This window comes from Pteropus medius, unplaced genomic scaffold (genome assembly GCF_902729225.1).
Source record: "Pteropus medius unplaced genomic scaffold, Ma_sr-lr_union100, whole genome shotgun sequence".
Classification (NCBI taxonomy): domain Eukaryota; kingdom Metazoa; phylum Chordata; class Mammalia; order Chiroptera; family Pteropodidae; genus Pteropus; species Pteropus medius.
Genome location: NW_024340699.1, coordinates 13,960,700 through 13,987,086, shown reverse-complemented (window position 1 = coordinate 13,987,086; position 26,387 = coordinate 13,960,700). Strand labels below are relative to the sequence as shown.

General features: G+C 57.5%; 1 protein-coding gene and 1 long non-coding RNA gene across 8 annotated transcripts in view; one reads left to right on the top strand and one right to left on the bottom strand.

The window, feature by feature from the left end:
• TNRC18 (trinucleotide repeat containing 18) overlaps positions 1-26,381 on the bottom strand; it is a 72,439-nt gene extending 46,058 nt beyond the window's left edge. The window contains exons 1-5 of one of the 7 annotated variants that reach the window (XM_039878679.1): positions 26,017-26,381; positions 23,746-24,175; positions 5,524-5,679; positions 3,271-3,396; positions 1,108-2,808 (exon numbers count right to left, since the gene is read on the bottom strand). In XM_039878679.1, the coding sequence (XP_039734613.1) occupies positions 1,108-2,808; positions 3,271-3,396; positions 5,524-5,679; positions 23,746-23,932 (2,170 nt within the window). In that variant the 5' untranslated portion in view covers positions 23,933-24,175; positions 26,017-26,381. Of the gene's footprint in view, positions 1-1,107; positions 2,809-3,270; positions 3,397-5,523; positions 5,680-7,234; positions 7,471-19,708; positions 20,531-23,745; positions 24,930-26,016 lie in introns of those variants that run through there. The other 6 variants (XM_039878688.1, XM_039878714.1, XM_039878698.1 and 3 more) reach the window with 6 other exon arrangements.
• LOC120615600 (uncharacterized) lies at positions 20,624-24,180 on the top strand. Its single transcript, XR_005656318.1, has 2 exons — positions 20,624-20,977; positions 21,124-24,180. It is a non-coding gene; the product is annotated as an uncharacterized LOC120615600 (long non-coding RNA).
• Positions 26,382-26,387: the final 6 nt, after the last annotated feature.

The window sequence follows — 26,387 nt, the reverse complement described above, 5'->3', positions numbered from 1 at the left end:
CCACAGCACACAGAACACCGCCCCGTAAGGTGGGGGGGGGGGCGCCATCTCGGCGCCCGACCTGCAGACAGGCCCTTGGCTCAGCAACGGGCTCTTTTCCAGGCAGACCAAATCCAGGGTCCCAACAAAATTGCCACAAACAGCAACTCCCCAAAATCCCAGGGAGGATTCCAACAGTGAAATAAGAGGCAAAAAACTGCAAACAATCCACCCAGTTCTGGAAAAACAGTCAACTTCGCTAGTTATTAAAAGAAATACACCATTCTTATCTACCAAATTTAACAGTTTTTTAAAAAATGATATTAAAACACAATTATGAGGAATCTAAAATAAAACAGACTTGTATGCTGCTGACGGGCGTAGAAAACCTCTACCTACCTAAGAAGTCACCAAGGTGGTGAATCAAAACCCATAACACCGAGACTTTAATTTCCATCTGTCACACAGTCATTCACCAAACACCTACTGTGCACCAGGCCCATGTCAGGTACTGGGGACCCTGAACTACGTAAGGCCTAGCTAACGACCTCAAAGAACTCTCAGAATTGAAAGCTTGAAGCTGGTCTAGTCCCAAGAATCTATCCTTAGAATATGACTCAAAACATGAAGGCGCAATGCACACGAAAACGTTCAACGCAACATTCTTAACACATAAAACATCAGAGAAAACTAAAATGCCCGCGAAGGGAAGGGCTAGCTGGATTCCAGTGAGTGCTCTTGATGAAATAAATATTCAAGGCCAATAAAAAATGACACCTATAAAGGACAACCCACACCGTAACGTGTGAAAATGCAAGGGCCCGAGATCCCACACGTGCTAGGACCTCTGCAGGAAGGAGGAAGTCGCACAGGAAGATGAAGCCCGGGGAAGATCTGAAAGTGTTCGGGGTGTTGAAAAATACAATGGTCCTTTTCTCTTCTTCTCCACGTTACGCATTTTTCTACGTGCACGATGGAAAAAGCAATAACCCTTCAAGAGCAGCCACAGCCCTGAGTGACATGAAGGACAGATGGTGCCAGGGAGGCGGGGAGGACAGGGGTGCAAGGAGGCCAGGAGACAGACAGAAATGGGAGGCAAAGTGGGAGGGGGGAGGATCCAGGACCCACCTTTGACGTTGCTCAGGGACAGGGAGCGCTCCTGGTCGGCCAGCCCTGGCCCCAGCCGGCCACTTCCGCCACTGTCCTTCTGCCGGGCCACGGCTACCGCGATGCCCACAGGAGGGTGTCGCACCTCCGCCTCGCCCTGAGCGGCGGAGCCTTCTCGCCCAAAAGCCTTGGTGCTGTCAGGCCTCTCCGGATCGCGCTTCAGCTGCCGGCCCGCGGCTGGGGCCGGGCCGCCGGGGTGCGGGAGGCGGGCCTGGGCGCGAGGGGTGCCGGTGGAGGGGGCAGGCTCGGGCTTCATGGTGCCCAGGCCGCCAAAGGGGCTCTTCTTGCCGCAGCCGCCGGGGCGCACGGCCACGGCTTCGCGCGCGAAGCTGCCGCTGTACTTGATGAGACTCTGCATGGCCGAGGCCTCGCCGGGCCCGTGGACCGCAGCGTGGAGGTCGGCACCCGGCCTGGCGCAGGTGGCCGCGGCTCGGGGCAGCGTGCCCCCGGGGTCCAGGTAGGCCTTCTTGGAGGCGGTGGCGACGGCGGCCTCGTCCTCGGCGCGGCCGGCGTGGTGGTGGTGCTGCGCCGCCAGCACGGCCATCTGCGTGGTGGCGAAGTTGCCCAGCTCGAAAGGTTTCCACTTGTGCTCAGGGCCGGGGGGCGGGGGCGGCCGCACGGGCTCCAGCCCCAAGAGCTTGGCGGCCTGCTGGGAGGCGGCGGGCCTGCAGGGCCGGGGCTCGGCCTCGGGCTTGAGCAGGTCCTTGGCGGGCAGGCAGGCCCGGGGGTCCGGGGAGGCTCGCGCGGTGCGCACGGGCGGGGCCTCGGCGGGCGGCGGCCGCTTGAGCGAGCGGATCACCGAGTTCTTCTCGCGGAGCACCTCGGGCCGCTCGGCGGGCGGCCGCGGGGACCCGGGCGGCGCCTGCAGGACTCCCGGCCTGCCGGCCTCGCGCTCCCGGGCCCGGGCGTCACGCGCCTGGGACGCGATCTGGATGGGGCCGGGGCGCTCGTCGAAGGCCTCCACGGAAGGCACGAAGGTGGGCGCCACCACGCGGTGCTCGCGGCCCGGCTCCCGGGCCCCCGCCGCGGGGAAGATGGTGTAGACACCGGCCGGGCCGGGCTGCGCGGCGAAGGCGCCGGCCGGCGCGGGCGGGGGTGCGGGCGGCCCCTTGCCCGGCGGCAGCGGCGGCAGCGGCGAGGGGCAGGGGCACGGCCCGGGCAGCAGGGCCTCGCCGCGCCGCAGCCGCGTGCTCTCGTCCTGGCGGGCCGCCTCCTTGGCGCCGCGGGCCGCCTCGGCCACCAGCGCAGGAAGCCCCGCGTCCCCGGCGCCGTTGCAGAGGCTCAGGGCGGACGACGGCCCCGGGTTCTTGCCCTTGGCCTCGGCGGCGGCCGCGCCGGGGGCCCGCGGAGGCCCCGGCTCGGCCAGAAAGGGCGACAGGCGCTCGGCGAGGCGCGGGTGCCCGCGGTCCTGGCGGCCGTCCGCGCGCGCCTCCTGCGTCAGGTCCACCACGCCGCGCGGCCCCGCCTCCTCGCGGGCGCGCGGGTCCTTCTTGCCGAACAGCGGAGGCGGCTCCCCTCCGCGGCCCGCCCGCTCCTTGGCCGCTCCTTCCCGCGAGGAGCCTTTGGCCGCGGCGCCGGCGGAGTGGCCGCTCGGGGTCCTGGAGGAGGGCGCGTGGGAGTGCAGGGCGCCTGGAGCCCCGGGGGCCGGCAGGTAGAAGCCGTCTGCAGAGAAGGAAAGAGCACAGCACTGAGCCCCTCCTGCCCCGGCCGGCCGGGGCACAGGGCGGCCCCTGAAGCGTGCCAGCGGCGGGCGCCCTGCGACCCCAGGGCCAGGAGGAGGGCCAGTGGCCAGGCACGAAGCCGCCTGGGGAGGGCGGGCTCTGGAAATGGACAGAGCCGACCCTAGACGTCGCCTTAGTCAAATAACCAACCCTTCTGGGCCTTGGTTTCCTCATCAAGGCTGTTTTAAGAGCCGCCCAGAGGGCTTAAGGGGGTAGCCAAGCCGAGGGCAAGGAGAAGGCTCCGGAAGGCTGTGGGTGGGCCCAGCGAACCTGTGGGGGCCCACAGGGAATGGGGGCCGCCCAGGGTACTGGGTAGTGGTGGTGGTCGTGGGGATCCCACAGGAGACCTTCAGAAGTTACCCCAAACCCCCGACCGCCCATCTCCCCACTCCTGTCTCCTGACCTTTCTGGGAATCAAAAATGCTGGGCTGACCCAGCTGACTGAGGAGGGGGCTCCCACTGCTGGGGGGCTCCAGGTGGTTCAGGTGGAGGTAGGATGGGTACAGACCACTGGGCAGGTGGGAGAAGCCTGCAAGAGAGAGAAGACAAGCCCGGCTGGACCATCTCGTGCCTCCCACAGGAGCCTCCTTCCCGCCTCTTTTTCCTGGACGTAAACTACTCTGGCTCACGCAGCAGGGAGCCCCAGCGTGAGGCTCTCTCTGCTCCCCACCCTGGCACTTCAGGCCTCCCTCTCCCCAGTCCCTGGCAGGCCCCAGGAGCTTGGACAGCAAATCCACAGGAAGAGAAGCCAAACAGACCCGACTAAGAGGACAGTGATGAGGACGGCAACTCTGTGCAGAGGCCAAGCACTGTCACCTGCTTTGCCCTTGTCATTCTCATTTAAACTTCCAGACCAGCAGCAGCACCACCACCCTGCACGGGAGCCTTACGTTTAACGTCCCTGCTCAGGGATGAGAAAACGGAGGCTTGGAGCCCCAGGTCACACAGCACAGGAGCCTGGCTTTGAACCGAGGTTGGCGGGACTCCACCTCAGCCGAGACAGACCAGGCTCGCCGGTTTCATGGGCCCCTTCCCTGCTGTGGGACCACGGGCAGGTCACTCGCCGTTTCTGAACCTCAGCTCACCCAGCATCTCTGGCTCCAGAAAGAAAATCCCCTGCCGGGGGGTCCTCCCAGCCCCTCACAAGTAAGGCCCAGAGTCAGGGCCTTGCCGTGCAGAGAAGGGCAGCCACGGAGAGAGAAGCGAGACACCCAGCGGGGCGCACACAGAATGGAGGCTCAAGAGCCCCTCGCAGGGCGCAGGCCAGGCAGGCGGGTGCCGCCTCTCTGATAGGTTGTGGGTCCTCTAGGGCCGCAGGCCCACTGGAGACTGCGGTGGGACTCGGGTCTCCCCGTGTCCCCAGCACCCCCCGCCCCGAGGCCAGAGACGCAGGACTGACCCTGCGCACACGGGGCGCATGGCTTCTCCCATAGCACCACCTGACAGTGACTTCATAATTACAACGTAACGAGCAGCCGGTACACGCTATCTCGTTTAGTCACTGAAACGGCACTCCTACGTAGGCATCCGGTCCCTCCACCTTCTTACCTGTAAAATGGGCATAGTCCCTGCCTAGCTCCCAAAGTGTTCTGAGGACAGTGAGTTCAACGATGCAACGCTTGGTACCTAGTGACCACCCGGTCTGTTTGCTATTGTTACTACTGCTACTACTCATTGTGGGCAAAGGAGAAACCAGACTGCGAAGGAGGGCAGAGAAGCTGATGGCGCCCGGAGAAACAGGCAGCCTCCGCTCTCAGGGCCCCCCAGCCCTGCCCTGGAGGGCTAAAGTGGGAGGTTCAGAGAGGACCCCAGCCTGGAAGGACTGCCCACCCTCCCGGGCCTAGAGCTAAGACTGCCCGCTCTATGCAGGGCACACGTGATGGGGGATGGCAGGAGTGCTCGGAGAGACTCGCACAGAAATGGGGAGACCATGGGCTCCTCCTGCAGCAGGTGCTCCCAGGACCCTAATCTTCCAGAACCGGGAGCACCACAGGGCACCTTGGAGGAAGGAAGAGGGAGCTTGCGCTCAGCATCCAAAGTCCACCAGAGCCGGAGTGGGAGAGGAGCGCAGGGTCCCCCAAGGCCGTCCCTTCACTGACAGAGGGACACCGAGGCCCAAGGGAGGCCCAGGATTTGCTCAGAGCCAGCTAGAAGCCAGACCTGCAGACTCCCGATATTTAGGGGCACCACTGCACAAATGTCACAGAAGAGCCCAATGGCCCCTGGTCCCATTGCTCCCGCAATCATTAAAGAACTGACTGTGTGCCAGGGAGACAGTGGGGAGAATAAACCAGGCCCTGCCCTCGGAGTTCACTTTGGCAGGAAAACACATATTTCATGAATAAACGAACACAGGTAAATCCATTGTCACAAGTGAGAGAAGCGGGGAGGGTAAGCTGAGCCCTGAATGACGAACAGGAAACAGCCAGTGGGGTGGGGCGAGGGGCTGCAAACAGAGGGAACGGCTTGTGCAAAGGCCCTGTGACAGTGACGAGAGGAAGCACTGAGCCTCTGAAGACAGCATCAGTGACAGCGCTGGGCCCCACCAGCCCCAGGGCAAGGGGTGACTGTGGAGGGCAGTGGGCAGACTTGAGAAGTGCTGGGGACAGCCAGCGGCCTGGCAGCCCTCGGCCCACCCGCCTGGCACACTCCTTACCTTCGTGGGCATGGGCGGCCCACAGCTGCACCATGGGCAGGTTGCTGGGGGTGGGGGAGCGGAAGGAGAGCTCAGAGGGCAGGGGCACCGGGCTCCCATGGGATGAGGCTGAGGGCCCCATCCCGCTGGCCACAAAGCTGCCCAGGAAGGCCTCGCCTGCAGAGAGAAGGGGGGCTGTCAGGTGGCCAGCAGGCCACCGCCACCTGGTCACCACCCGAAGATCCCATCTCCCCCCATCTATCCCACTGCAAGGAGCTGGCACTGGCAGGGACACCGAAGAAACGTGCCACGCCACCCCTAGGCTCTTGGATGGGCCCAGGTTACCTCACGCGGACGTGACCCTTGAGAAAACAGCAAGTCAGACCCCAGGGGACAGGCCCGAAGGAAGCCTCCACGGCAGACCCTCACCCAGCACAGGGGCGGGTCTCCCCGTCCACAGACGGAGGCTGAGGCTCCGTGGTGGGCAGGAGCCTCCCAAGGCCAAAGGATGAGGGGAGCTCACAGTCCGAACCGCGGCTGCTGTCTGGGCTCCTGACCAGGGAGGACACCCGTGAGTTGGAGGATGGCCTCTCCAAGGACCTCACAGCAGCCCTGGACAGACCCAGACCTGCCAAATCTTCGGCTGGCCCATGCCTGGTCCCACAGCCAGTGAACAGTGACTCAGAATGCACACCCGGCAGCATGTCCCAAAACTATGGTGACTTAGTGAATAAATCAGCGAATGAGTAAGAATTGTGAGCATGGGAGCTGATATCGGTGCCAGGAAGCCCGGTCCCGGGGTGCTGTCCTTCAGGAGAGGAGAACCCCTTACTCAAGGTCCCTCAAGTGGGGAGGCGTGGTGTCTGACTGCTGCTTGAAAGGACAGTGTCTAGGGCCTGGGTGAAACCCCACCCACCTGCCACACCCCATGGCTGGCCCACACCCAGAGACGCCTCCTCACTCCTGCCACCCCGGGTGCCATGCCTCAAGATGCACACTCCCCACCCCCCGGGGGAAGACCTTGGGGGCCTCTGGGTCACAGGCCAGAGGCGGCCTGCGAGACGAGCAAGAAGCTTCCCTCCCTGGCCTCAGTTTGCTCATCAGCAAAATGGGATAATAATGCCAGCCCCGAGAACTGCAGCGGAGGAGGCAAACCTTTAATAACAGTAAAGAGCCGATAACGGCGGAGGTGCCCAGACACCGAAAGCACCAGGCTGGTGATTTCCATTTGCCTGCGGTGCCCTCAGAAGGCGGAACCGGGCACCGGTGTCACCAGGCAACCAGCAGGGGCCAGCTCTGGCCGCCCGAGCACCGTGAAGGGCTTCCTGTTTGCCCCCAGAATAACCTCCCCAAGTCCCCGTGAGGTGGGCACTGTTTGCGACAGCCCGGAGTGAAGTGACTGCATTGGGGACTCAGGTGCCCAGGCGGCTCCCGTCTGGCCAGCAGTGGCTCGCAGAGCTCCACTCGACCTCTGGGTCCCCAGCAGCCCCGCGGGCAGGCAGGGCCTGCACACAACAGGTGCTGGCTCACCAGCTCTTGGAGGCAGAGGACCCCAAAACATCCGCCCAGTCCCTTTGGGGCGCACGTGGGGAAGCAGGCTGCGAGGGAGCGGGCCTCCACCGTGGTCCTCAGTGCAGTGACGCAGCGTGTAACTTCTGGCTCCACGCACCACCATGCCACCACCCGTGGCAGGGCCCCCGGACTCCAGCCCAGCCCCTCGCAGCCCCCTCACCGGACTCCAGCGCTGAGCCCTCGGGACCCAGGGCCATGGTGGCCGGCCAGTCCACTCGTGCAGCCCCAGCCTGGGCATCAGGGCCTCTGGGCCCTACCAGGCCCCCAGCTTCCTCCTTGGCAGGCAGACGGGTGGAAGGCTCCGGAAGCCGGCAGCCAGAGGTTTGCGCAAGGGCTTACATCAGCCACCAGCTCTTCCTGCCTCGGGCCTGCCCCTGCCCAGGCTTGTGAAACCCGCCCAGCAGCACCCCAGACCCGGATGCCACCAACGGCTCCCACCCGCCACAGGGCTCAACGGCGCCCTGGCGGCAGCTCGGGCAGCTCTGTGAAATGGGCATGCCAAGCCCACCTCCCTGCCATGCCACCTCCCTGCCAGGCCACCTCCCTGCCAGGCGGGCAGACAGAAAGCAGGACGGCGGCATTTACCTGCACACATCCACTGCCCCCCACACCCGCACCAAATTATCCTCCTGAAGCAGCCAAGCGACGGATCTCAAATACACATTAGACAAACTTCCAAGAGCCAGAACCCTGGTGCCTGCCCCCTTTCCACCGGGCCCTCCAGCGCCAGCCAGCCCCAGGCCTCCTGCAGACCCCTCCCCCACCATTCCACCTCTGGCCTTCCCCTGGACCCAGAGAACCCCTCCCAGCCCCAAATCAGCATCTCCGCCTAGGAGAACTTGGATGTGTAGACCTGTCTCCCCAAATAGCAGGATCCCCCCCGTGGGCGGGGACTGTCACCTCACTTCCTACTGTATCCACAGTGCCAGAACCTGGCACATAGCAGGTGTCAGCTCTCGGACTGACCACATAAGCACTGTTTCTAACTTCACAGGACAAAGGCAGCAGGCAGGATTAGGAAGGAGGGTGAGCGCAGCCCTGAGCCCCGAGAACACCACGTGCCACCCTAAGCCATCCTGCCTGGTCTCCCAGGCGTGGAGCACGGGCAGCTGACCCCGCCCCATGTCACCAGCGTCTCCAGACCGCTTTCTGCCGTCCACCAGCATGCCCGTCACTCCTCTCACCATCGAGGGGTGCCCCTTCCCCCCTACTGCTGGCAGTGGTCACCTGGGTTCACCAAGAAGGATGCAGACAGACCTCAGGGTTCCGGGCACGGTGACAGTCGAGCCAGAGCCCACCGGCCTCTTCTTGGACTTCGCTGAAAATCCTCCCGCACAGCATGGGTGGGGGGCCTCTTCCTCCCACGTAGGGCTGAGCTCAAGGCCTGGCCCCCACCCCAGGTCACCCCCTGGTGACCAGAGGCCTCCGTGTCACCTGCTCCCCCACATGAGCATCTCACTCGATGCCCTGGAAGCTAAGACCAATGGCTAGAAACCTAAAACACAGGCATGTGACCATAATCAGTTATCTTTGCTCCTAATGACAGCCAAGGCTGACCCCGCCCAGAGGCGCCGGCGGGGCGGGGGGTGGGGGGGCGCCCTGTGAGTGCTAACCGCTTCGCCTTCACGCACCCTCACTCATAGAGTCTTCTCTCAGCCTTCGTGGGGCACAGAGGACAAGCGACAATCCCAAGTCCCACGACAGAGTGGCAGAGCGGCAGGACTGTGGCCACCAGGAGACCCTGAGAGAGCGTCCCCACTGCCCTGCCTGCCATCCCAAACAGCCCAGAAACGGATCAGGCGAATGACACCCACCGGCCCCGGAACGAACTGTCCATCACGTGTCCTAGATCTGCGCTGGACGCTGCAGCAGCCACTGGCCACTTGCGGCTACTGAGCCCTGGAAATGTGGCTGGTGAGGCTGAGGAACCCCAGCTCTCATCTTATTTCCTTTTAATTAATTCAGACTTAATTTAGCCAGTCTGGGCTGAAGGTTCCTCCCTGCTAGAAACTGGAGTGGGGCCGGGGACAGGGCCTCTGACAGGCAAGTCCCCTGCCATGGTCCCTAGATGACAGAGATAAACCCTGGCTTGGACGCTTGGTGGCTCTGCGACTTTGGCCAAGTTCCTTAATTTCCCCAGGCTGCGTGAAATGGATGATACAGTGACATCCACCCCTGCGGGTGGATGTGCAAATTAAAAGAGTTTTCATATTTTTAAAATGCTTCCACGAAGTGCCCCACAATGTCGGCTGTCATTATGACTGCTATTCTCGTTATTTATAGTCATAAAACCCGGGGCTCAGAGAAGCGGGCCACCGCTCAGGGTCAGGGTCCGAGTGGGACCACGTCCTCTACCCAAATTCCATCTGTCCTTCCTTAAAATTACATTTTAGTTTTGACACTAGAGAAAGCTGTTGGTGGCCCATTAGGAATGCACTAAATATCACTGAAATGCACACTTTCAGATGGTTAATTGCACATTATGTGAATTTCACCTCCATTTGTCAAAAATGTAACACGTAAGATCTGCTCTCTGCCTCCAATCCAGCCTCCCCTGCCAGGCTAGGCTGGCCAGTAGACCAGCCTCACTGCCCAGGACCCAGCAAAGCAGGTCCACGGGTGCAGCGGTCACCACCCCAGCTCGTCCTCCCACAGCCCTGGGAGGGAGGGAGTCCGGTTACCCCATCTTACAGACCAAGAATCGGAAGCTCAGAAAGGCTGCCGGGGCTACTGAGCCTGGGCAACCCGGTTACTAAGCTGGCACTGCACAGACTGCCACGCCGAGCCCTGGCTCGGGGACAGCTCCATCGGGCCCTCAGCACCAGTCCCGCCATGGTCTCCGGTCCTTGGGGCGAGGAAAGGCCACCCCCTTGCTGGGAGCACAGGTCCTGGCGCTCAGAGGTGCTTAGAAAATGGCCTCTCGGGTCCTCGGAACCCAAGGAGAGGGAGAGGGTGCCCTCAGGGCAGGAAAGGAAGCGCCCAAGCCAGGCCAGACAGAGGGCACCGTGCCCACCCCTGCCCACTGCCTGGAGGAGGGGTCCGGGGTCCCTCTGGGAGCGGAAGCAGCAGGGAGCTGGGTGCAGAAGCCCTCGCCCCACTCTCTGTCCCCTGCACTGGGCTAAGAGGCCTCCTCCTCTGCCTGGGTCCCACCAACACCCCAGCCCCTCCCACCCCACATGCTGCCGGCCATAGACAAGCTCCTCTGGAAGCCAACAGGAACCATGGGTTTAGGGGTGCAGGCAGCCCGTCTCAGCCATCGCCACCCCCCTCGCCAACACCCAGAACACAGGAAGGGTTTCAGAGGTCAGCAGACTCAGACGGGCAACGTCACCAAAAAGTAGAACTCAAATCCAGACAAAGAACCTCCCTCCTTCCATCCTTTCTTCCATCCACCCTCCATTCTCTCTCAACCCTTATGCAGGGCTTCGGCGTGCTAAGGGCTGCGGAACGACCTGCTGGCAGGTCCCCACAGAGAGGAACGGTGAGAGGCCGCCTCGGCTGACCAGTGGAATCTCGCCTGTGTTCACGGATGGAGTCGCCAGGGACCTTACCGGGCAGCTGAAGTCCTCACTGGTGGGAGCAGGGACGGGGAGCTGATGAGATCACGGTGGGTACAAAGGTTTGGTAAACAGTAAAGGTCTCAGGAGTGCATCTCGAGAAAGGGCTGGGCTGGAACCCGGAGCAGCTCAGCCCCACCTCGAAGCGCCTGCCTCGGAGGCTCAGCCTGAACTCCGTTCCTCCCTCCATACAGCGAATTATCCTCGAGCACCTCGCTCCCGGCTCTTTCAGCTCAAGTGACACTTGAACGTGGCCTTCCCTAACCACCCCACCCCCACTCCCTTCCCCATTGATTATTTCTCTCTGTAGAGCTTATCCCCGTTTATCACACACACACATGTGAGTTCTTTCTTTATTGTACTTCCTTGTTTATTGTTCCTCTCCACCCACTGGAACTAGAGTCCTCCACCTTTGTCTTGAAAGGGCCAGATAATACTGCAGGCGTTGCAGGCCCTTCTGCCTGCTGCAGAGGAAGCAGCCACAGACAACACTTAAACCGCCCGGGCTTTGTGCCAATAAAACTTTATTTACAAAAATGGGAGGTGGGCCAGATTTGGCCCTAATGTGCAGACCCCTGCATTACAATGTGGACTTCCTCCATCTAGGGAGCACCACACAATGCGCGTAGTAGGTGCTCAATTAATACTTATGGGCGGGGGATGGGCAAGGTCAGGATCATCTAGGGCTGAGGAAGGAGGAAGGGCGCGTCCTTCCCAGGCCGACTTCACAGCCAGCATGGGGCTTGATAAAGGCTTCCGCGGGGAATAAAGTCAATACTGAAGTCAATACTGTAGCAACTGTACGTGTGAGGTGGGTACCAGACCTGTTGGGGTGATCGCTTCGTAAGTTACATAAATGTCCAATTGCTACGCTGTACGCCTGAAACTAACATGCTGTCCATCCACTGTAATTGAAAAATAAAAAAATTATTTGAAGAAAGTTTTCGAGCCTTCATTCTGTCCCCCCTGCTCAGCTCAGCTCTGGGAGGGCAGATTCTTATCCCCTTTACAGATAAAGGAAACTGAGACTCTGGCTCCAAAATCTACACTTTTTCACTCAACCGCACCACCCGGACACTAAATCTTATCTTCATATTTTCATTCCCAAAGACCCCTTCCTAACCAAACACGGAGCAAATATATTTTTCTATCTTAAAAGCTTTTGGCCTCACAAAGGGATTGCATCTGTTAAGATGTCAGCAAGGCTGTCAGAGCTTCTGATCAGCAAGATCAAATCAGGGTTATCACCTAGAAAAGTGCTCCGTCCAGCCCAGAGCATGTGACTCAGGCATTTCTATGACAGCAGCTGAAAAGAGCAGGAGGACCCTCTGGATAAAATGACCTTGGGACTCCTGATGATCCCAGTGAGATTCCACTTGGAGATTTTTGTACTATGCAAGCCAGAGAATGGGTTACATACAACCCGAGCGGTATAAAGAATTTTATCACTCAGTCAGACTCCCAACCAAGCCACAAAGAACTATAGTAAATGACCAAATTCAGTAAAAAGTTAAAAGTTAACTGTAAGCATTACAAGGAACTATGGAAACAGGATGACCTCATTTTCATCTCTCAAATCAGCATGTTTGCTTTGGTTGTGGGGAGGGTGGGGCGGGAGGCAAGGCGGGGAGGGCAGCGTTTGGAAAACAACTTATCAAGGCCCAAGAAGGCACAGACCCACTTCTGGGGGTCCCTCCCAAAGAAATCACCAGATTCGTGGGCAAAGATGTACTCAGTAGGATGCTCAGGGCAAACAAAATCATCTGTAGATTCAATGCGATCCCAATCGAATCCCAGAGGGACAGATACTGTGTGATTCCACCTATACGAGGACCTAGAGAAGTCACGTTCACACAGACAGAAGTAGGGGCGGGGGCGGGGGGGCAGTATCAGAAAAAGCATATGTAAAGAGGATTATTGCTTAATGATAAGAACTGCCAATAAATAAGGGTCACATGTGCCCAATAAGATAACCTAAAAAGATATAAAAGTTAATTGATATCAAAAAAAAAAAAGGTGGGGTGTGCCAGGGGCTAGGGAGGGAGATGGGGAATTAACTCATGGGTACACGGTTTCCATCCGGTAGATGAGCCATCCATCCTGCAATGGATGGTGGTGACTGTGCATAGTGCCACTGGGCTGCATACCGAAACACGGTTAAAATGGTAAATTTACGTGACACATATTTTACCAGGTAAAAAAATAAGTTCTATAGAAACACAAAGGATCACGGATAGCCAAGGCAACCTGAAAATGAAGAACAAGCCGGCAGGGCTTACGTCATCAAATACCAAACGTCTGCACCAAGGATAACGAAGCTGGTCGGCATGGGCAGCTGGTCAATGAACAGACCAAGGGGACAGGCGGTTTAGAAGCAGCTGACGCAGGCGCACAAGGTGGAGAAAGGATGGTTTTGCAATAAATGCCGCGGGTCAGCCTGGACAGCCAAAGGAGAAAAGCCGTGAATGCTGATCCCCTAACTAACTTCACGCCACTCAAGAGAATCACCTCCAGGTGGATTGCAGATCTACACATGAAAGGCAAAACAAGAAAGCTTCTAGAAGGAAACACTGGAAAGATCCCTCCGTGACCTGAGGGCAGGCACAGGTCTCTGGAAGACCAGAGAAAAAGCGAGGACCACACAGAAGACTGACACGGACTGCTTCAAAACTAGGGGCTTCCAGCCATCATCACAGGACACCATCGGATGGCGAACCACCACAGTGGAAAGCCCTGTGCAGTGTCACCAATGAAGGCTTACGTGTCCGGAATACATAAAGAGCTCCTGCAAATCAGTAAGAAAAAGACAGACAATGTAAAAATGGGCGAAAGACAGAACAGGAAGGAGGATCACGAAAAATACGTCCACATGGCCAGCAAACTCATAACAAGGTACTCAGCCTCTTAAACCACGCAGGAAATGTAAATTAACGTAACGTAAATGTTAAAAGGAAAAATGACCAATAGCAATACACAGCCAGGGGAAGTATAAATTAGTACGACCTCTCAGAAGAGTTTGGTTAGGGGTGGGTGGGGGGGAACGGGACTTTCGGCTGAAACTACCAACCTCTCTGACCCAGCCCTAGCAGCTCTGTGTAGAAATACACAGTGTAAGCTGGAATTCAAGACTCTTCCCACCAATAATGGCCAAAATTAGAAAACAACCCAAATGTCCATCAACAGCTGGACAAACAAACAGCGACGCTGACGTTGCCATACGACAAACAGAACACTCAGCAAGGACTCCAACCACACAGAACACAACGCGACAGATCTCAGGAGCGCGCGTGAGGGGGCGCGCACCACACGCTTCCACCAGTGGGAAGTCAGGTGAGGGGTCACCTCGGGACATGGAGGGGGCGTGAGGGAGCTGGATGTCCGGGTTTCTTTTTTAACCTGGTGGATGGTTGTGACACTCGTGAGTTCAGCTAGTGCAAATGCTTCAGCTGTGTGTTTATGATTTGTGCTTATTTCTCTGCATCTTAACCCCCTCCTCCAAAAAAAAAAAATCCTTAAAAAAGAGATCAATAGATGCAGGAGGGCAATCTAAACACAAGGACGGCAAAGGCTACATTTAGGTTACATTTAGACTAATTTTCACGGCAATCTCACGTTGCCGAAATTGGCAAAAACCAAAACTCGTAAATAAATTAAAATGAGCTAAGAAAGGAAAAAAGGAAAGAGAAAAATTCCTGTCAACACCCCACCTCTGCCCGGCCCCTGGCTTTCCTGCAGATAGTTCAAGCCATGCTCCTAGATCCTGCACTGCCCCACTGTGTGACCTCAGGGCGGTAACACCACCTCTCTGTGCCTTACTTTCCTCTAGAGTAAATGAAAGTGGCAGAAAGAAAGCAGCTGTGACTGAGCCACGCCTGTCCCGTCCGCTCTCCGCAGCCCCCTCTCAAAGAAGAGGGCTGTCCCGCGACAGACAGGCGTGGCTGCGGTGGCGGACTAATGGAGGTGGCTTACCCTGTACAATCGTGATGCTGTGGCTAGGCCACGGGATCTGTGGCCGCTGCCACCGTCCCCAAGCTCCCATCGGTGTGGCAGAGGTGGCAGGGCAGCCCGAACTGCAGAGGTTCCGCTAAGCCAAGCAGACGCCCAGGAGCTGCAGCAGCCGCAGGAACCACCGGGCCAGATCAACCGGCTCCCGCCCCACCCTGTCAAAGGGGGAAAAGGGTCCAACGGGACCTGGGGGCTGGCCTGAGGGAGGCGGAAGGCGCCTGCCCACCCCACCCTGCCCCAAGCTACAGGGCTTTGTTCCTCTAGCACCCTTAGAGCTCCCTCCCCTCAGCTGGGAGCCCGCCCTAACCTTCCCCACCCCCAAGGGAGTCAGATCCCCGCAGGCATCGGTTTTAGCATCCCATAGCCCCCAGCTCCTCTCCGACAGAGGTCACCGCCCAAGAAGAGCAATCTGGGTTTAACCCCAGTCCCTCCCCATCCTGGAATGTGGGCCTGCTGTGGGCTGGGACTTTGACTTGCCCCAACTAGACGCCCAGTCCTCCAAGTAGGTGCTCAAATTTAAATAAAGGGAATCCCAAGGCTGCCCAGGGCGGTCAAGGCCACAGCCGGACAAAGATATGCAAATGCATCCACCCCAGTCTCACCCCAGGGCTCCAGACGGTCTCAATTCTAAAGCAATTACTGAGGATTTCCCCATTGATTTTCTTTCCCCCCTAACAGAGATCTGGGCCTAGAGGAAGAAGAGGCTGGGACGGAGGGCAGGTCTTCTAGGAACTCTGGCTTCTAGGCCAAGCATCTGCGTGGGGAAGGCGGAGGCAGAGGCCGGTCCCCCAGGCCCGTGGGCCAGCGGGTGAGTGGGATGATCCCAGAAGAGGGGACCCAGAGTTTTACCGGGACAAACCCCGTCCCTAAAGCCAGGACCTCACGAAAACGACAGCGATGGGGTTGAAAAGGGAAAGAAAACAGAACGAGAACGAAAAGGAGACACGCTGCCCGACATTTGGGAAGCGGGAAAGCCGAGGGGCGCGCGATGCACGAGGCGGCGGGGTGGGGGGGGGCGGGGCATCGAGAAGCGAGCCTTCCCGAGAGGGAAGGACCTGGACCCGCACCTCTAACAGCCAGAGCCAGAGCGAGCAGAGGAGCAGAGAATTGAGCGCCACCCCGACGGTGCAGGGAGACAACAGAAAGACCCATTTGCGTGTCCCAGACTGGATTCTCAGGGCTGCAATGGGACCAAAAGGAAAGAGATATGAGTGCAAACCTTCACCTTTAAAAGGTGCACTCAAGCTCTTGGGAGAGGAGCAGCCAGGCAACGGGAATCCTGCGGAGGATTCCTTAAAGACACATTCAGGGGTTCCGTGGGGCCAACAAGCCACGCCCTGGATCTGAGTCCCATCGGCCTGTTAGTGCCTCTTCTTAAACATGAACAGACACCGGAGACTCAATCACCAGACACTCAGGGAGTCTCCGACTGTGAAAGACAAATGGGGGGCGGGGTGGGGGGAAGACCCAGAGGAACAAAGACAACGCATGAGAGAAGAAAACACCAGAAAAAAATACAATACCCTCCAAGTGATGATAAATAACGTATCCGTGAAACAAGAACAGGACGCTATTAGAAAAGATTATTTTGTAAGAGCTTTATAAAAAAGGTTATTTTATAACAGCCCCTAGAAATGACAGCCTAGAAAAAGATTAACCAGAGGAATGAGATGACACAGTTGAGAGAACATCTCTTAGAAAGCAGAAAAAAACAAAAAGAGATAGAAAATAGCAAAGGAAGTTTAAGAAAATATGTGATCAGTTTGGGAGAGCCGCATCTAATAGAAGTACGACAGAGAACAGCAAAAATAGTGGGAAGAAAATTATAATATACTAATAAAATTAAGAGTAATACAAAAAATATTTAGACTGAAGGCTTTATTTCCAGATTGATCTGGCCTACGGAGCACCCAAAGAGCAAATGCAAAAGGGCCCAGAAAGCCAATGATAAAAGTATAGCAACAGTAATAATATCAATGAGGCTTACTTTGTGCTCAGCAATGTTCCAGGAATTTATATACATGAACTCATTTAGTCCTCATACAGACCATAAAAGGTAAACCCGATTACTCATTTTACAGAGGGGAAAACTGAAGCACAGAGGGTTGTTAGGTAACATGCCCAAGGTCACGTGGCTAGCACATTTCAGGCATGCTAAGTAGGCCTCGAAAAATTTGCCTACCAAAATACTTCGACAGAAAGCTACTGCAGGATGTGCTCCACCAAAACAAAAATGTAAAACAGGAAAAAGGAAGGTATGGTAATAGGGAAACGAGATCTGATACGACAGAGGAGGCAAAGGAGTTTGAAGGATGATGGCCCGACAACAGGTCCAAGCACCAGGCAAACCAGACTAGAGCTGGACATGTAAAATTCCAGGAAGAAAATCTCTCGAGAAAAGAAAGAGGCAGTTCATCAAATGGATTTGATTTAACCAAATGAAAAATGTCCCGAAAGAGATTGGAAGATAGAGATTCTAAAAAAATCCCAGCAAATGAAAACAAAGAGGCAATGAATAACTCCGGGAAATAAAGAAATAATTTTATCATACCACGTGGCTTAAATATAAACAATATTCACAAAGCCAAAACCATAATAAAACTAATTCAAACAAAACTCTATTTCTCATGTATCGGGAGGATAGGGGAAGTAAACATTGGGGTTGATGAAATCATAACAAACATTTACTAAGGGCTTACTATATTCGATACTAAACGCTTAGCATGTTAACTATTCAATCCACACCTGAAGTAGGTAGCTATTGTCCCCCATTTTACAGGTGAGGAAACCAAGGTACCAGAGGTAAAGAAACATGCCCATGGTCTCCCACTAATAAACAAAAGAGTTAGGAATCAGACTCAGGCAGTCTATGCAAAATCCTCACCTTCCATAAGAATCAATAGAAAATCTCAAAAACTAAAATCACTAGCAGTTGAAGCAAATTATTTAGAAATATGGATGAAAAGGCAAAAAAAAAAAAAAAGAACCGAAAGAGTTAACAGTAAGAATCGGGAATGGGGAGACATAAGGCAAGAAACTGCTGGTTTTCTTTACAACCCTTCTATACTACTTGACTTCTCAAATGTGTGACATACTCAAAAGTTTACATCAAGCATAAAGCTGAACTGTACACTTTCGATGAATGAATTTTATGGCACGTAAAGCGTATTCCTCAACAAAACTTAAAAAAAATCAACAAGGAAAACCGTTCAAAATGCATCCGTAATTAGATGCTACTAAATACTCATCAGAATGAGCAGAATCTAAAGAAACTGACGACATCGTGCGTTGGTGAAGACAGGGAGCCACTGGAACACGGCTGTCAGGGACACAGAAGCTGAAACTGCGTGTTACCTGTGATGGAGTAATTCCACACTCAGATACCGTACATATACCCAGAGAAACGTGATCGCACGTGCACCGAAAGGCCTTGCTCATAGCAAATGCTGGAAACACATTTGGTGGAACACGAAAGAGAAACAAAAAAATCAATCACTGCTACACACCACAATACGGGTGAATCTCTCAATCATGTTGAGTGAAAGCGGCCAGAAATGAAAGAGGGCACGCCGTAGGGTTCCTCTGCAGGAAGCTGGCAAATGGGCAAAATTACGCTAGGGTAACAGAAAAGAGAAGGACGGTGGATGGACAGTGGCGGGGGAGCGGGCCAGGGGCCCTCCGGATGCTGAAAGCGCCTTGATCTCGAGCTGGCTGATGGTTACATGGTGGGTTCACTCTGTAAAAATTCTGTGACCCAAACACTCAAGACTGGAGCATCATGCAGTACACATAAGACCGAAAAAAGGAGAACTAGAAAATAAAAATGACGAGTTCAGGGTGAACCCTGGAGTTGAAGGAGCCCATGAACCACCCAATTCTAAGGCCCTGGGCAAGGTCTGGACCAAGGCAAGATCAGGGGTTAATGGTCATCGTAATGACAGCAATCACGTTTGCTGTAACTTTGGCAGAGAGGGCTGTTAACTGCTAGTCACCTGGCTTGCATTTGTTCATTCAAATTTCAAAACAACCACATGAATTCACTACCACCAGTGGACCGACCCATTTCATAGATGAGAAAATCAAGGCTTAGAGAATTATCACACAGCCAGCGTACGTAGGTGGAAAAGCAAGATCTAAACCCCAGCATTTTGACCTCGGCCACCAGGCCGTTCTGCCTCAGCTGAAGCAAGAGTTCTTTATCTGGAGCCTGAAGGCAGGATGGTGACCTCAGCCAACTGGTGAAAGCCCACAACGTGGAATGTGAGTGTGTGTGAAGGTTTTTTTGTTCCAGGCTGAGGGTCCGCCGCTTCGTCGGCTCGTGAAGGAACCTCAGATTCAGGCAGTGAGTGCATTCGTGGCCTGGAAAGGGGGCGAGCAGCTTTGGTGGCTCCCATTTAATGGCCCTGACTTCCTCCAAAGCCAGCTGCCAGGCCTCTGTGGGCCGCTGGTGTGGGAAGGACCCCAGTCCTGGGGGCCCAGACTGACTGCTGGCCAGGACTCCCAGCAGCCCCTGGGGAAGCCCAAGCCCTGTTCTGACAACAGCTCCCCTCGTTCCCCTTAAAAGCTGGGCTGGGAAGTACAGGACAGAGGTGCCACTGGTAGACAGGGCCACACATGACCAGGTGGGAATGAAGTCAGATCAGACCACAGACCAGTCCCTGCCGGAAGCCAAGGGCATCCCAAGCTGGCCACATCCACATCAAGAACCCCCAATCACCACCCTCCCCACAAATCTGGTGTTCCCCATTCCTCCACAAGTAGCACTTTCCAGAAACAAAGGTGTCATCACCATTATCTGCCCCTCAACATCTCTTAGCAGCCCAAACTCCACAAGGCACCAAAGCCTGGCCACCTACAGCTTCCCTCCCTGGTCACCATCACCTCCCAAAGCCTCCTGGCCACTGACTGGTCACCTGCTTCTCTCCCCATTTACCAAACAGTTTCCGGCCAGCAATCCACACTCATTTTGTTAAATGCTCATTATGAAAATAATTTCACAGGAAAGTTTGAAATGGTACAACGAACTGCCCTATGACCTTCCCCAGGCCCGGCAACTGTGAATGCTTTCTCACCCAGTATGTGATGAGCTGTCATTTGATGTGTCATCGTCTCCCAGATAGTGCATAAATTACAGATGTTGTTTTTTTCTCTTCCTGAGCCATTCCTATGTTGTAGAAATCACGTCCCCTGCCCTAAACATTTCAGTGTTCTCATTCCTAAAAGCAAAGACATTCTCTTATATAACCACAGTAATCAACTTCATGAAACGTAATATTGATTTGATACTATCAGCTAATCTACAGTCCATATTCCAATTTTGCCAATTGCCCAGATGATGTCCTTTAGGGCAATTTCTTTCCTGATCCAAGATCCAATCAGGGGCCATACATTGCCTTTAGCTGTCACATTTTTTTAGTCTCTTTTAATCAAGAACGGTTCCTGGCCTTCCTTTGTCTTTCATGTCACTGATATTTTTTAAAGAATCCAGACCGGTTCTGTAAAATGTCCCTCAATTTGAGTCACTCCCTCCATTTAAAGAGCTTCTCAGTCTTCAGTTTGAAATTCCAGGACCTCATTACAGGTCCCGCCCTCTTTCCACTTTCCCCATCGTTTCCCCCTCCCCAGCACAACCATTCTCACTCAGGGCCCCTCACCACTCAGGCCAAAACAGCCCTGCGCCTTCTGTCCATCCCAGCTTGTACCACTATTTAAAATGATTTGCTTTCCTGATGTGTGTGTTTACTGCCTGGCCCCCACACTAGGGAGGCTCTGATGATGACAAAAATTTTTATCTGTTTGGTCACTGCTGGATTCCCAGGGCCAAAGCAGTGCCTGGCATGCAGGAGCCACTTGGAAATCATTGGCTGAGTAAATGACCAAGCCAGCAGAGAAAGTGCTGCGGTTGAGGGCCAGGGGGCCAGAGGCTCTTCCAGATTCCAGAACCTCGCCCAGGCCTCCCTGTGCCTCTGACCAGAGGAGGAAGCACCCAGCAAATCTCCCTTATCTTTGGGATCACAGCACTCCACCAGCCAGCCCACTGATTAATCTTTTTAAATCAATCCCAGTAGGCTGCCGGGCTGGATTCCACAGATAGAGCTGATGGACACTGGAGAAGGCTGTGGCCCCCTATTGTCCAGCAGCCAGTCCAAAGTGCAAGGCCTCCCATCCCCATCCTTGGCTCCCAGCCGCCGTTCACAGATCCTCCAGGGGCCTGCTCAGGGTGTGGGGGCCCAGAGAATCAACATTCAAGTACAGAATCCTACTAATAGCTCTTTAATTGCAACTGAGGAAGACTGAGTCCCTGCCTCCCAACCCCAGAGCAGAGGCCAGCGGCCTTCCAGGTGCTTGTCACTTACTTGTCCATTTCACTGAAGACTCTGAAAATTTAAGAATCACATATACATCAATACTCAAGGCTGCAAAAAAGGTAACCACCACTCTTAATCCCAAACCCCATTTACTCTTGATTTCACCTCCTCTTTTTCAGAGAAAAGAACCACATTGCTCGGCCCAGACCCATGATACATTAGACGGCTCCTCCTGGGGGCCCTCACTCACAGAAACCCTCCTGTCAATACCAGCCTGGGTGGGGTCCCAGCACCCCACCCCCGTCAGGGTCCCCTCCTGTCCTGAGCGCTCCCACCGCAGCTCAGTCTGCCTAGGAGAGCTCCCAGGGTCCACCAGGACTGCGCACCCACGCTGGTACCCCAGATGGCCTCTCATTCCCTTGCTGTGTGACCCCGGGCAAATGGCTCAGCCTCTCCGGGCTTCCCACTACAAAAATAAACAAAGATGGAGTTGATAACGCTGGCCAGACCTAAGGAGTTAACAGCCAAGAAGGCGAGGGCATTGAAAGAGAAAATTTAGCACCTGCACCCCATGAAAAAGGGGGGAGGCGCTCGGTTGAGGAATTTGTAATCCGGCCCCACCCAAGTAGTGAATGGGGAGCAACTCCCCACCTCCCGGCTAATGGGATTAGCACAGGGCTCTACTCTAGGCGTGGGCCCGGGTCCGAGGTCTCTCTGAGGCCACTGAAGGTGGGGGCAGCGCCGGCCCCGCCCCCCCACCCCCGGACCCTTCCCTCCCGGTGGAGCACAGGGCCGACGGGCGGCTCGGGCTGCCTTCCCGGGCAGTGTTTTCCGAGCCCGCCTGATTTCCTCCATGACCTCAGCCGCTGAGCACGCAGAAGGCAGCTCCTAACGCAGGAGGCGCCGAGACAGGCCTCTGCGGCCACCTTTCGCTGGAATTCCTCGTCCGGCCTGCCTCCCATCAAGTCGCTTTCCCTCTCCTGCCTCAACCTCCCCATCTACCTAAGGGGCGTTGGGGCGGGGCGGGGGGGGGGTGTCCGATGGCTGCGCTGAGGACCAGCGCGGCCCTGGCACGGTGCGCGCACGCACAAGCGCCCCAGGAGTACTGGCTGTTTTCACTGCTTCGGATTAGGGCACCTGGCTTCTGCCCGCCCGACCCAGACCCGAGACGGAGTCCGTGGCGCCCTCTCCCTGACTCGGAAGGCTGGCGAAGACCCTGCTAGTCAGAAAGACCCGGGGTCCGATTCCCAGCGGCAGACCCTTTGCCACTACCGCGGGGCTGGACCCTGTTAAAGACCCGATGAGCTCAAAAGATATGCAAACACAAAAATTACCGCGGCCTCTGGGGGCGCACAAAAGGCGACGGCCCAAGCGACCCTTTGTACCCCAGGGCCACCCCCAACCCTTCCAATAAGGTCTCTGGCGCCCTTCCCTCGCCCTCGTCGCGAGCCCCAGCTCTCGGCGGACACCGCCCTGGGGCCACGACCTGGTCCTCGCACTCCCGCCAGCGGGGATCTCCGCGCCCCGGGCCCCCGCGCCGCCCCTCCCCCGTCGGGCGCCTCACAAAGGCCCTTTGTCCCGCCGAATCCCGGGACTCTGGTTCCTGAAAAGTTCCAGGACAAATACTGGAGAGATAGAAAAAACGGCGAACGCGGCAGAGCGGGCCGGGTCAGTGGGGCAGGGCCGAGACGACGCAGCGGCCGAACGTGTCCCCTCCCAGACCCCAAAGCCGAGGAGAGCGTCGGGGGCTCCCGAAGAAGACGCAAGAGCCCTAGACCACACTTTGGAGATGGCTTTTCCGAAAGTCAAAGCGTGAGACACCAGGCGCAGAAACTAGAGGCAGCCGGAGAGGGGGGTGACCGGGTCTCGTGCGGCGGCCGGCGGCAGGGCTGGGGGGCCGCGCGACTCCCTGCCCACCGCGCCCGACTGCAGCGTCTCCCTCCCCGAGCCTGGGCAGCCCCTCTCCTGAAATGGCGAAGACTGTCGGGCCTTGTCGGCCGCCGCCTCTCGCGGCTGGATGTCAGACCCAAGGTTCTCCCTCGGCCCGACCCAATCCGCTCCCGCGCCGTTTCGTTCCCCCAGCTCCGGGATGGCGGCGGCCCAGTTTCGGCGTCTCCGCCGCGCCGCGCGCCCGCCTTCCCGCCGGAGTACAAGGGGGCCCCAGGGCCGGGGTCTACCGGGGTGAGGGTCCTGAGGTCGCCGTTCTCCTCCCAGGTACGAGAGGTCTTCCGAGGGCCGGCGCCCGCCAGCCGGAGGCCAAGGTCCCAGGGCTGGGGTCGCCGTCCTCCGCGCACTCCCGGGCGCTCGGGGCTGGCCGCAGACCCCGCACTGCTGGGAACGGAACTGCGGCCCACCGCCGCCGGCAAGGGCGTTTGCCAAGAAACAGATTCCAACTCGGAGAAGAGAGATCTCAAAGGGTGTGGGGCTGGTTCCTTTTCTCGCCCAGATTTTGGAAACTCCATCCCAGCCTCAGCCGCAGGAGCTCGGGGTTTGCAATCGCCCCTGGTGGCTCCGATTCCGGCAGACGAGTGCGCCTTGTGAGAAGCCGGAGCACTGGGGGACGCAGCGCAGCCGCGCGCCGCTCTCCGCCGGCGCCTGCGGACTGGCCTCTGCCTAGGACCCAGGGGTCCTCCCGCCCCGGGAGCGGAGACTGCCCGCACTCCCGCTCGCCGGCCGAGAAACGGAGGCGCGGCGACTCCGTCGCGAACACCCGGGAACAGACCCATAAGTATTTCCGGGGCTTCCCTCCCTAGGATCCCGGGGGGACAAGCGTGGGCGGGGGCACGGCGCAGAGCACTTACCCGGGTGCGGGTGGAGATTGAGACCAGCCATGTACTTCCCGGGCGGCAGCGGGCCCGGCAAGCCCGAGGCAGGCAGGCGTCCGGCCGTGGCTGTGCCCACGCGGTGGCTGTCCATCGCCAAGCCGGACAGCAGCGGCGGCGGGGGGCCGTGCACGGACCGCGGGGGCCCGAAGTCTCTGCCATCCATCCTCCGCGGGAGTGCCGCGGCCAGCCCCCCCGGCCCGCTGGCCTCGCTCAGCGGGACCTAAAAGTTCGGCCTCGCCGTAGTCCCAGAGTCCTCGGGCGGCGGGGGCTCCGCTGCGCGCATGGCGGCGGCGGCCAGCGAGTCTTGCGCTCGGCGGCGGGCCCGCGGCCCGGAGCACACAGGCGGCCGGCGGTGGGGCCCCTCCAGGCGGCCGGGCAGAGCTGCGCGAGGCGGCGCTCACGGCGTCTTGGCGGGGAGAGACGGGCCGCGAAAGAAACAAGGGAGGAAAACAAAAAAAAAAGAAGGAAAAAAAAAAAAACAAGTTTCAGAAAGTCGTCTTGTCGTTCGGGGTCAGGGGCCAGAAATTAAATCAGGAGTAGCCCCTTTTCCGTAAAAAGTAAAAATCCATGGTCCTTCCTGCGCCGGCTTCAGGCTCCCGGGTCCCCGGCTCGGAAAGTGGCCGGCGGCGCACGGGTCCTCCTGAAACTAGGGAAGGCCCTGGGCCGCGCCCAGCCGGCACATATACAAACCTTTGAAGTGTTTGATTCCTGGGCGTCACATGCTCCGGGGTTTCAAACCGTGAAACCTTTCCAAGAGCAGTTCGAAATGTGTCTCTAAACACTGTGTCACTATCTGATCCGAAAAGTTTAATATTTAACCTTTGGGGGCCCTCGCCTCCGTTTTCAGTTTGGATTCCCTGCGCTCGTCCCCAGCCGCCGAACTCGTGGTTCTTTCGGGAGAGAGGGTGTAAAGCGTGTTTGATATTTTTAAAGAAACTCGCAGCCCCCCTCAGGCCACCGTGAGTCGCCGAGTCTGAGTCCGAGGACCCGAGACGTGGCATTCTCGCCCGAGGACTGAAAAAAAATCCTTCCAAACAAGCTTTGGTTTCATTTTCCAACGCCCTGGCCTGGGAATCCTGCAGCCCGAGGACGTGGCCTGGCGCGGGGTATTTGGGGGGCGTCTGAGGAAAAGGAAGGGACTCAAGGGTCTGACTCCTAATCTAGCTTCCCCAACCCCCAAAAAAACCCCGCAAAGAAAACCTTCGCACCGCGGGCCCACCGAGGGGCGCCTCCCCCAGCGTTGAGTAAATCCCCCTGTAGTTCCAGTTTAAAGCTGTTTGTTTAAAAGATTTGTCGTTGGCCGATTCCCGTGGGGGCGGGAGGGGGGTCTTGGAGCCCACCCTGCCCTCGCCGTCTGCCCGCAGCAGCTCGGATTCCTGATTCCGGAGCCCGGGATGCTCCCTAGAGCCGCGGATCACGGCAAAGCCACCGGCTCCCGGGTGCCCGCCCTGCGCCCCGCGCCGCGAGCTGCAGACCCCCCTAAGCCGCCAACCCCTCGGCCTCCTCCAGCCTCCCTCCACAACTTTGCTAAACGTGCTTATTTTAACCCGGTTTTGGTTACAACCACCCCCTCCCTTCCTCCCTCCCTCGCTCTCTCCCATCAGGCTCTGGTTACCAGATCCGCGTTTACTTTGGAAAAATCTAAGACCGCCACATCGGAGGATACATGTCTTAAGGAGGCGATGAGCTTCCCGTGATTTTTTTAAGTGTCCTTTGTGTAGCTTTCTTTTTAAAAGCCAGCACTTCAGGGCATGCCCCCGCGCCCCACTTTGGGGAAGTCGGGGTGAAGCCCCCCGGAATACCCTCGCTCTGGTAGAGAAGCTGGCTCAGCCATCTGCGGGCTCCGCTGCGTTCTCCCTACTTTTCTCCCTCTGTTAAATGCAGTTAAAATGGCTGAATTCCGGCTTTTAATTAAAAACAGCCTATAATCGAAAGCGTCTCGGCGTCCCAGGCTCCCCCGCCGCCTGCCGGGAACCGAGAAGGGAAGCGACGCCCCGCGGCCCGGCTGGGCAAGCTGGAGCGAGGCTGGGGACTCAGGTGGGCGCCCGGGGCGCAGCGGCTCGCCCCCACCCCTCCCAGGGCGCCCCCACCTCGCCGACCCTGGTCCCCGATTCCATTCTTAAGGGCCACAGAGATGCGGGGATCCCCCGGCGCACCCTGAGGGGGAGGTGGGGTCGGGGGGCCAGCTGGAGAAGTTTGGAGACCATCTCGCCCGGCCAGGGACGGGCGGACGACCCGGCAGCGTACCTGTCGCGGCGGGGCTCCCGGCTCCGGGCTCTGGCGACGGCGACTCCGGTGGCGGTCCCGGCTCCCAGCGCGACTAGGCGCCCGTGCTGCCCGCCATCCCGCGGCCGCTGCTCCCCTTCGCCACCCGCAGCCTCCTCACACTTTTTGCCCGCCTTTCCTTTTTTTGGTAGAAAACCGCTCCCGGGGCCGAGCGCTCGGCGCGCCAACTCCTCCGCCCTCCCGCGGCCGGGTTCCCGCAGCCCCCGGAAAAGCCAGCTTTCCTCGCGCCGAACTCCCCGCGTTTTAATAAAATCCAGGTAGCGCCGGTTTAAAGAATCCCAAATCTCCATATACAGCCCGGGATTGGAAAAGGTACATTACACAACCCCCCT